The 10,979-nt window shown below is 40.8% G+C and overlaps 2 protein-coding genes across 2 annotated transcripts in view; one reads left to right on the top strand and one right to left on the bottom strand.

Annotated features, from left to right (window-relative positions):
• Nucleotides 1-215, bottom strand: part of ncf4 (neutrophil cytosolic factor 4) — a 23,565-nt gene extending 23,350 nt beyond the window's left edge. Inside the window, exon 1 of the mRNA XM_026302922.2 lies at nucleotides 41-215. Within this exon, the coding sequence (XP_026158707.1) occupies nucleotides 41-72 (32 nt within the window). The 5' untranslated portion in view covers nucleotides 73-215. The remainder of the gene's footprint in view (nucleotides 1-40) is intronic.
• The window catches only part of pvalb7 (parvalbumin 7), a 27,765-nt gene extending 17,071 nt beyond the window's left edge, over nucleotides 1-10,694 (top strand). Inside the window, exons 2-5 of the mRNA XM_026302923.2 lie at nucleotides 8,628-8,696; nucleotides 8,936-9,065; nucleotides 9,221-9,330; nucleotides 10,474-10,694. Coding sequence (XP_026158708.1) covers nucleotides 8,636-8,696; nucleotides 8,936-9,065; nucleotides 9,221-9,330; nucleotides 10,474-10,499 — 327 coding nt within the window. The 5' untranslated portion in view covers nucleotides 8,628-8,635 and the 3' untranslated portion in view covers nucleotides 10,500-10,694. The remainder of the gene's footprint in view (nucleotides 1-8,627; nucleotides 8,697-8,935; nucleotides 9,066-9,220; nucleotides 9,331-10,473) is intronic.
• Nucleotides 10,695-10,979: the final 285 nt, after the last annotated feature.

Here is a 10,979-nt window from a genome sequence, read left to right on the forward strand (position 1 = left end):
ACGCATATTAATTCAGTGTTTGGTGATTTAACGCACTCACCTTTCCCCTCTTAACTGCTGCGGCACCGACATGATGTCGACGAGTAGCTGTTGAATGCAAACGAACACAGACTTTAACTTCTGTCCTGAGAAAATCGGTTCCCGGAGCCCGCACTGACGCCCTGACTGCACCGACTGCGTCTGGAGCAGCGTTCAGGCGCAACAGTGCGGAAACAGGCAACAGGAAGCGCGAGTTCCCCTAATATGCCAGATGGCGGTGCGTTCATTTCGGTCATGTGGCTGAAATATGTGACCTGATGTTGATGGAGGCAGCGGTGTGCTGAAATACCTTAGGTACGCCCACCCTGGCATTAACCCTGGCATTAACACAGTGGGAGGTTTAAAATATTCACCTGTGCAAACTCTCCAGCTCAGGATCATCTTTACTCCTGCAAATGCAATGACTCTTCAGTTTCATTCAAGAGTGGACACTTTCAGAGTTCCTCTACCAGAGCAAGCTGTAGTAAAAACTGGGAGCAACACCACTGATCAATAAATAATCACTGAACTGGGAGCAATGATTCCATTACTCCTCTGGAGGACTGTGGAGTTAACCCTCCTTCATCAGCTCCCATCCTCTCATCCTCTCTGGAGCTGCAGGCCCTTAACTCTGGACCTTTACTGGCTCCTGAGCTGCACTTCGAAGCTTTGAGGTGCCCATCGTGTCTTTCAGTTTGAGGACAACCACCGTGCAGCCGAGTTTAAAGAATCACATATTTCTCACCCACCCTACTCAACATGCAGCTGAGTTAATGAAGAACCTGCAGGCAGGAGCCACAGGAAGCAGCCTGCAACTGTAATTTACAGTAGGCGTCAGTTCAAACCTGTATCAGCCTTATTTTTAGGAGCCAGCAGAACAAGCTGTAAACACTCCTTTGACAAAGTGTCATGGCGCCTGTGTTAACACACCGCTGCCTCCGTAAAGATCCAACAGAGCTTCATTAGCATTCACTAACAATTGTTAGTCTGATTTATCTCTTTTCTGGGTTCCACCTGTTCTTAAGCAATGATACTGGGCTGGTTGGAGTCCAGTCAGTTTTCATAATAAACTCATAGTAATGTAAATATTAATAATCTACTCATATTAAGGGTCTGACTGAGAAACTTTGTTCTCTGGCTCCTTCAGTTAGTCTGGTCAGTGGCGACTCTTTGTTTGCAGCATGTGCCGACAGTTTTCCTCTACTGTCTTACGTCTTATCTCAGTTAAAGCAGAGAGTACACACTCTCTGAAACACTAGCATCACTCTTCAAACACACACACGCCCTTACACAAACACGTTCTGACTCAATGCTGACCGCTCACCTTTCTGTTGTAGTGTACATACAGTCGAGAGCTGAAATGATTCCACAGGGATACACTGGATGAAGTTCAATGGAGCCAGTTCCAACATTACTGTAAATCTTAGGTAATTAAACCTTGTAACACTAGATGTCAGCAAAGTTGTTGTGTGTGTGAGAGAGAGAGAGAGAGAGAGAGAGAGAAAACACCCATGATTTATTGTCTAATCGTAGATAGTCAGGAAGACAAATAGGTTGTTGAGTGTGATTATAACTTCTAATCAATCATAATCCATTTTATTTTCATTGGTGATGTCAATTCCACCTCAGACTCTAAACAATGGGCAATGGGGCAGAGAAGTATTCACTCCTACTGTATGTCAATACATCACACAACACAGTGTTTAGTCTGATATAACGACTCATTTATGTTGGGATCAGAACAAAACAGCTGCAGGTCTGATGTAAAAGGGAAATACGTAGCCACTTTAAGCTTCTGTGCTGCACCACAGCCTCTTGTTTGCTTTACGGCACGTGAAACGCATCATCAGTGACTGCAAACATGGACCGACAAAGCAAAGAAAAAACATGTTTCGTGATTCAGTGACTCAAACAAGGGAAGAGATTTTCACTGGGTTACACTCACTGTGATTCTGGCCTCGCGTTGACTGAGGGTTTTCACTAAGATAAGAGGTGGTTTACTTGAATGCTTCAAAGTCATGAGCAGGTTGGGGTTAGATCAAGTCATTAGTAGGCATAAATGAGCAGAACAAGAAAAACAGGCATGGGAAGAGATAATTATGTGTGTGTGTGTGTGTGTGTGAGAGAGAGAGAGAGAGAGAGAGAGAGAGGTAAAGTGGTGCAAGTTAAAAGAGAAAGTGTGATGGTGACAGTGTAAGAAAAAGACACAATGAGTCCAGTAAAGTGTGACAAAGAGCAGCATGTGTTTAGTGTGTGTGAAACACATATTGACTCCATATCTATATTTCCATGCAGCCTGAGATGAATCCTTTGAAATGCTGCTCATATAACAGACCATCAGCAGCCATGAATTGCAGAAAGGTTTTTCAAGGGTGTATTTATCTTCAAGGTCAGGACAGCTGACACTGCGGATCAGTGCTGGTGTGTGTGTAAGACAGAGCATTTGTGGATTGTGTGAGAGAAGATGTGTGTGTGTGCACTGTATCTGTGTTTGTATATAGTATATCACATGCAAGCCTTGGGATACTGTGAAAATCTGCTGATGAAATATAATAAGCCCTTAAGTCAACAGACAAACAGGTACCAACACACACTCACACACACACACAGCAACACAAGACGTGAGACAGAGAAAGTGTCAACAAACACACAGCATGTGTTTACCGTGTTGACAGCTGGTCACCATAGCAACGTCATGAGGGAAGCAGAAAGAGGAAGAGGTGAACACGAGCACAGTGCGGATGTCAGTACTGAGAACATCATGCTGAAATATGTCAAACAATAATATATTTGTGGTAAAACTCAAAAGCTTTTACTCAAAATCCCTGAATCATTCACCACATATGGTTTGGTTGAACTATGATTCATAGTTACTGTAAATGTTGTGCAGTTAATAATAGATTTCAGGGAAAGGGGTTTATAATATGGTTAAATATTTGTCTTTGTTGAAGATGCTATAACCTGGATACACACACAGTGACACCTCTGGACCAACTATTTAATAAACTATGTTTTCTAGGAACATTAAGGAACTATCAACAAAGCCATTGTTTTTTTGTTTGGCTATTAGGGAACCAGATATTTTCTCTATACATGTGTCTAATATAAATTATTATATTTGCTTAACATATTTTTTAAAGTTCGCAAAAAGCCTCACAGTTGAAGATGTTTATGACCAGCACCTACACACACACACACACACACACACACACACACACACACACACACGGTGCACTTAGGTGTTCTAACCCTAATCTCTTCTGAGGACTGTGTTCACTTCTTCCGTAGCAGTGGAGCAGTGAGTTTAGTGACCTGACGTAATACCCAGCAGAGCTCTGCCTGATTCTAACCCGAGCAAAAAACCAATCTAATCAAAATAACCTTAAACTCCTGTGAGAGTCTGCGAGGTCTTTAACATTTGTGCTGTCTAAAATAGAACTCAAAATGTCATTTCAACTTTCATACAACTAAGTTCACTCAGACTTGTGCTAATGGGGATCAGAGTTTAGTTTTTGGATATATTAAATTCTGATGTTCTCACAGAAGAGATTATGTTAGTCACCCACTGTCCCTAAATATAGAGCATACTAAACAATTGGCATGATGAACTGGAATCTACCAGGAAAATGTGGACTGTTTGGTGTCTCATTACTTAACAGGTTGGCTGCATAACAAGCCAAACTCCCAGCAACTCAGTGCATTCCTTATAAAACCCACCAGCTCCCACACACACCAGCCGTAATATTAGCACTAAATATACCAGCACAACCAGTGCCTGCAGTGGAGTCATGCACCTTTGGCAAACAGAGGGGCTTCCTTCTCCCACTCCACATATTTTCCTGGACTGAACTTGTTTGTGAGGAGAGCTGTAGTCCAACCTAAATAAGTACAAACTGAGAACTACAAACTCAACTGTCCAAAACCCATTTCTGTGCAGCATGTGGCCAGCTACCTGAAAAAGTTGAAATACTTATTGTAATACTTCAACTATGTGGGAATTAGAGATTTTTTTGTAATCACTCAGCAGGAAAGAAATTACTTTTCTTCCTCAGTCACCATTGTTTCTCTCTCTACACCCACACAGCATACCCTCTGCGTTTGCATTTCTTTCTCGATTAGACACAGCACTTCAGTGATTTCGAGCTTAGACTTGTGGGGTTCACACACGCTTGAGCTCTGAATCGGAAAACACTTGTTTCCTGAATGATTGCTGACCAGTGACTGATGTTTGCAAGATTAGCATCAACAGACAGCCTGTAATTGCTTCTGCTACTGCAGCATTTACTCAAAATAAGTAGCACGGTGCATAATACGTTAACTCCCCAACACTGTTGTTAGTCAGTAAGGTCATTCCCGGTTTGACCATTGAATCCTTGCTACTTGACGTTTAGTCTGAAAAATCACTTAGAGCTGAAGGTAATAAATGTAATAACCAAATACCAAACACAAAACACACAACAAGCCTATTAAAACACATCCCACACCCAGGTTAGCAATATATTTTAGAGGTTTGTTAATAGGTGTGTTAGTAAACCAGATAATATGGTACAGATTTAAGAACTGATGCATACTGAGACTTCACTTTAAAATTTCAGAGTATCCCTCTGCTCCACAGACCACACTAATGCAGTACAGTCACTTGTGTGGAGAGAAAGTCTTTCTCTCCATTTGATCCATGGAGCACTCATAAATCTACTCTGTTTATTCATCCACTGTATGACAGGCATCCATCTATCCGCTTGTCTTTAAATTATCACTTCGTTCATTTTCATTCCAGATCTCAGGGTGTTTGGGTGGTTAGCACATTTTTAAAGAGTTTTATTTTTTAGCATTAAATGATGAAAGAAAACATTTTACAATTTGTTTGTTCTGCCCCCAAAAACACTGTCACTCCTTCATTTCCTCATTAATAGTCTGTGTCTGTTTCCAGTCTGTTGACCTGACTCCCACCTCGTTGGTAGATTTCATTAACATTAATGTATTCATATGTGTGTCTGCATCTCTCCCCACTAACGGTCCCTCCAATGCCTAGTCCTCTCTGTCACGCCCCTCCCATTGCCAGTCTGGTCCAGTGCTGGGAAGTGCTGATGAGGGGTAATTCAATAGAGAGGAGAAAGCTAAGAAAGGACGGGTCACAAAGAGACAGACACAATCATTTTATCTAGTTTTTTTTTCCAGTCCCAGCTCTGGAGGACATCTAGGTTACATATTAACATTATCATCTTTTCTCAATTTTAGTCTTCAAATAAAGGTTGTGTGGCAATAGCCTGTAGTACATTGAGTATGTGAAATGGTTCAAGTACTGTAAAAAAGGAGGTTTGGCATTAGGTAACTAGAGTTTTGGTTAGTTAAGTACTATAACAATGGATGTTTTTGTGGTTTAAATACTTAAAACAACCTATACTCATGTGTTCTTGACCATGTTCCTGCCTTGTTAGGTACCTGAACTTAACCATGCAGGTCTTAGACCAGATTATATTTTTTTTGTAACAGTAATTTTGTTCTAGTTTCTTGTTTCTGGTATGAAATCTCTTCTGAGAGGACACTGGAAAACATTTCTGACAGCACATAGCTAATTTTTAGATTTCCAGTGGCAGGTTTTTCAGAGATTTTTCGCTCCTGAATAATTGTCTAAAATCAATGTGCCAAGTGAGTGTGATCCAAATGAAAGCTGGATCTTTCCACAGTAACAAATTCTGAGTTAAAAAACATAAAATGCAGGAACAGTGTGTTTTCAGCCAGCATTTACTTCAAAGTATTAAATACCACCTGTGCTAGTTCATACACTAGCAGTCAAAAGTTTGGACAGTTCCTCACTGAGCTGGAAGTGTGGCCAAACTTTTAACTGATGGTCTTTTCAGTCTCAGCGCTTGGTAATAATTGGGCAGAAACATGGGCAACACATTTCTTCTGGAAAGGTTTTGCAACAGGGTGACGAGGCACAGCAGCAGAGCCGTGTCAAACCAGTTACTAATGATACTGTTTTCCTCCCCTCAACCTCCATCTCTAAACGTTGTGTAGTAGCAGTGGGGCCAGTGAGAAGACACAGGCAGGCTGACAGAAGAAATCAAAGCAGATAGGAGTAAAAAGCATAGATGAGGGTCACAGACGGAGCTATGATCTGAGTGAATCTTAAGTGAGTCTTAACAACACCCCCTCCCTTTCTCAAAATAGAGAGAAAACTGACAGGTGGGGATGTGGTGGGTTAGCAGGCGCATGTGGGTTAAGTGTCGATGTGTTTAGAGGCGGCTATAAAAGTCTAATTGTGTCCTGTCTGTGACCCTCATCTCTGATCCTCATTTCTTCTCTCTACATTTCTCTCCATCAGTTGTTTTCACCTCTCAGGTGCATTCATCCAGCCCTTCGTTCAGGTAAGACAGGAAAGAAATACTAAATGTTGCATCAGAGAATAGTTACTTTAAAAAAACACACAATAGAAAGCAGAGCTCTTTCAGGTGCTTTACTCTTCAACAAGGATAAACAGCAAAATATCCGTCGCAAGCAGACATGCTGCAACTGAATAAAATACCTTTGCTAGCAGAACAAATAATTAATTAATCCAGAGTGACACATGATAGGTACATATTTTATAGACTATGCAGTACGTTTGCCTTTGCGGTCCCTGAGAACTAGCAGCCAGAATGAACTGTTTAGGAAATCTGTCAGAGGCATCGTGGATTTATAACCAGGACTACAAAAACCACGACTTGAAAATAACATTGTAATCAATAACAAACACTAAATAAACACTCTAAACTCATGAATAGTGTTATTAATTCATAATCATTTTATTGTGTTTAGAGTAGCTCGTGCTGCCATGAGCAGGTATAGTAAAGTGTAATGTCAGGAGCAGGTGTTGGTCTAACTGTTCGTGCCACACATGACTTTTAGTAGAGTAGCTAACAGTAATGGACGTTTTTTAACGTTACTGTTTTGATTAGAAAAGAGACTCAGATGTTCAGTGACTGTTTTAATAAAATATACTTTATTAATAATACATTTGCTGTGTTCTGACTCACTGCTGACTGTTCCGTTACCACATAATCAATCTTTATCTATCTTTTGTACTTTAGAGTTTTATAGCTTTTCTGTTTTGCTACAACAATCTGTCAAATTATTAAACCCCTGCCCCCTCCAGGAAAAAAGTTGAGTGTAGCTTTGAAGTTACTTTGCTGAGGAAACTCGGGGTAAGCACACAACTTCTGGTGCTTATTTATAAAGCACTCACAGGAAAGAATTGACTTTCAGTCTCTGGTGAATATTTGTTATTTGATGAATAGACATGCTGTGGTGCTAAAATATAGCCTCACTTTTCCATTCTGGCATATTTGCTCAGTGCAGGCCAGATAACAGAGATACTGCACCTGCACTGCATTTTTTTACGCTTTTGAAGGAGACTTGGCGCATAGTTGGTGCAAAGGCTGATGGAAGATTTGGCCTTTGATTACAGGACCGTTTGTCTAATCACAGCTGTGATCTGCAAACCTCTGGAATGCTGTCACAACAAGGATACTCAATGTAGGTCATGATCTTTGCTAGTACGTTACCAACACTGACAGGATAGCAAGATCTTGCTAGACTAAGGTTATTGTTAATGATCCAAACAATCCAAACAACCCTTGTGTCTTTGGGCAACCAAACAACGATTTTATAGATGAAAATCACAAATAGGTGCTGGCTATTTGACTGTGGCTGCCAAAAATCAGCTGCATAACAGCCAGAGGGAAAGTTGAGTAGTAGATAGAAAAGAAAAGAGGACTATGTATCTCTTTTTGTAAAAGTAATTTTGTCCTTTAGTCACAGAGAGTAAGTATTTTGTTGAATCTGCTGAGAGGGACTATGGAAAGTACTCCACTGGGGCAACTCTCCCATTCTCATCAGTCTCTCTGTGAAGCACACACTCAGAGACACACACACTCACAAAGATAACACACACAAGGGAACTTGCTTGTCTTATAGAAACACATGCATCACACGACTCTCTTGACAACTTGTTCCCAGTGCTTTAAAACAAGCAGCCTGAGAGCCGTCAGCTCAGTTCTGACACCTACAGGCTGCTCTCGTGTACTGCAGGCGCTGTTCTATGGACACGGAACATTTATTTGAGGGTTAGGGATTAAAAGCCTTGATATTCTAGACGTCCTTCTATAAAGTACTGCACAACTGAAATGAAGTAGGTGTACCACAGCAACATGCAGGCAAAAGCACAACAGGCACTGGATTAAAATAATAATAAAAAAACCTTATTAAACTAAACTTGTGTGTGTGTGTGTGTAAAACCGAGGTATGAATGTGTGGCTCCTTAGTATACCATACACCGTATGCCAGACTGTTTTTATGCCTACGTCTTAAGTTCTAAACTGTGACCTTTGATCATCTTCCCTGTTGTGCCAAGTTCAACTGTGAGCATCGTTTGAATGCCTGAATGTAATCCCACCAAGGTCATGTTCCTCTTGCTGTATATGTCTGTGTACTGAATGTCATCTCCAACAGACTATATTAATTTCTTATGATCCGCTCAAGGATCACTAGGCTGGTATTCATTTTTAAACACACGCTCACTTTATACCTTTTATGTGCTTTCTCTCTCTTCCTGTCCCTGTCTCCAGTTGACAAAATGCCAATGACAGATCTGCTGAAAGCTGAGGAGATCAAGAAAGCTCTTGATGCCTTTGCAGGTGTGTAACACAGTGGGGTCGATATGGGCTTCTCAGCAAAACAGACCCAGAAAGTTCCAAATGTAGACAGATGCAGTACAGTGTACCTATACATATTTTAATATTTACTATCCTCAAGCACGCTGACACAGTCTAAAACAGGGTTCAGATTCAGAGGTTGTCCAATTATGAAACTACCATAAAGGTAAATGTTAGAGCTTTTTGATGGTTCAGACTTTATCTCGTCTTGCCTTTTTTAGCAGAAACATTTGACCCCAAAAAGTTCTTTGAAATGGTGGGAATGAAGGCCATGTCAGCTGAAAACGTCAAGAAGGTCTTCCAGGTTCTGGATGTGGACGGTAGCGGATTCATAGAGGAAGAGGAGCTCAAGTGAGGAATTTACACAGACAGAAACATGCAAGCATACAAAGTAGGCCAGTGTAATCTATAATGTTATGAGATCCGTGTCCTATAGAGTTACGTCATATGTTAATTAATGCTGTCCTACAGTGATGATTTTCTGCAACACCCTGCACTTTTCTCAGGTTTGTACTGAAGGGCTTTTCCAAGGAGGGTAGAGATCTGACTGACACTGAGACAAAAGCATTCCTCAAAGCTGCAGACAAAGATGGAGACGGAAAGATTGGCGTTGACGGTGAGAGAAAGGAGGAACTCTGTATAACCCATCCATCCATCCCTTATCTATACCCGCTTATTCCTAATTAGGGTCACAGGGATCTGCTGGAGTCTAACTTTGTATAATATATAGTAAAATGCAACCAGTATAAAATGTCTATTTTAATAAATGAAGTGGAAGAAGAAGAGTAGGGTGGAGGGGGTGAGTACAGTAATGTGGTTCTGCATATCCGAGTTGAATGGGGAAGTGGAGGTTGCTACAGAATATGTTCATCCCTGTTGTAAAAGTAATATGCTTTCTGAAGTGTTAAGCTAAAGCTAAATTAAAATAACGCATTTTAAACAGTGAGAGCTAGGACAGAAGCAAATCTGGCTCAGTCGTTAATGGAAATTATCCTGACTCAAAATAAAAGAGATATTTTTTTAATTTTACAATTACAACACGATTTTACAGTTTCTCACAAGATAATATTAGCTCTTCTGCTGTTTAGGTATTCACATGAGATTAAGTATATAACAGTCAGGGTCACATCAACAAGTTTTTGTTTTAAATGATAAAACTGAAATAATTCTGTTGTTTTCATATTATCGGCAAATGTGCTGAAAAGCCTAAAAGCAACAAGGCATCATGGTCCCTAATGCTTCTTAACTCTTCAGCTCCAAGCTGAAATTAATATGTAAATGTTACAAAACAGATCACAAATATATTGTTTCATTTTTAACAAAAAGCTAAATAATGTCCTAAAACACTGGAAGTAGACACTGCACAGAGACACAGGGATCGCTCTTAGGCATGAATTAATACACATTAACTGCTCGAGTGCAACAGTGGGGCTGACTGGGCAACGGTCCCTGCCCACTGCAGACATTTTGACTTTACAAAGCAGGAAAAACACATTATTAATAATTAAACTTTAATAATGATGGCCGTACTTCAAGTGAGTTCGATCCAGGGCTCTGGTGGTGTTCGTGCTCACTCCGTGAGAGGTCTTAAGCCAAGCCAAATGTGTTCAGTGACACAGGGAATAAGGCTGTGGTTACACAGATAATACCTGTTAGTGGAGTCAATTCATCCTTGGTCTTTTCATTGGATTTGCTGACAGCACTAACATGGAGATCAGCAGAGTTTGTCTCATCAATTGTGCACATTTTTCTTTTTCAGAGTTTGAGGCTTTGGTGCATGAATAGGGGGACGGCTGAACACCCCCTTCTTCTTCCTTCTCCTCTTCGCCCCTGCATTCATATTTTTTGACTGCCACCTTCAAGCTCCTCTCACCTCCCTTGGGACCCCACCCATGGAGTCAGACCAGGCCTGCTCGCTACAAAATATGACCAGAAACAGGCTGACAAGGAGTTACCATGAGGGGGAACATACAGGCATAATCATCACCAGTTTCATTTTAATTTTCCATTTTTTATATACATTTAATCACTCATGCTGTTTGGGTTTCAGAATCATTTCTGATGATTACATGAGGATAGTTTGTGGTCTCAAATCAGGTGGTATTAGTGCTGTAGGTGGTGTAGATGTACTGAAGACTTCGTAAATCTTAATTTCCTTTCACTGTGTATTTCAGGTTGTGCATTTTGTCTGACTGGTTTTACTTCTAGATGTTCACATATCAGTGCACTTTCCTCCCACTCCTCTCCCCCTCCACCCACCCTCAC

The sequence above is a fragment of the Mastacembelus armatus genome, chromosome 1 (genome assembly GCF_900324485.2).
Source record: "Mastacembelus armatus chromosome 1, fMasArm1.2, whole genome shotgun sequence".
NCBI lineage: Eukaryota > Metazoa > Chordata > Actinopteri > Synbranchiformes > Mastacembelidae > Mastacembelus > Mastacembelus armatus.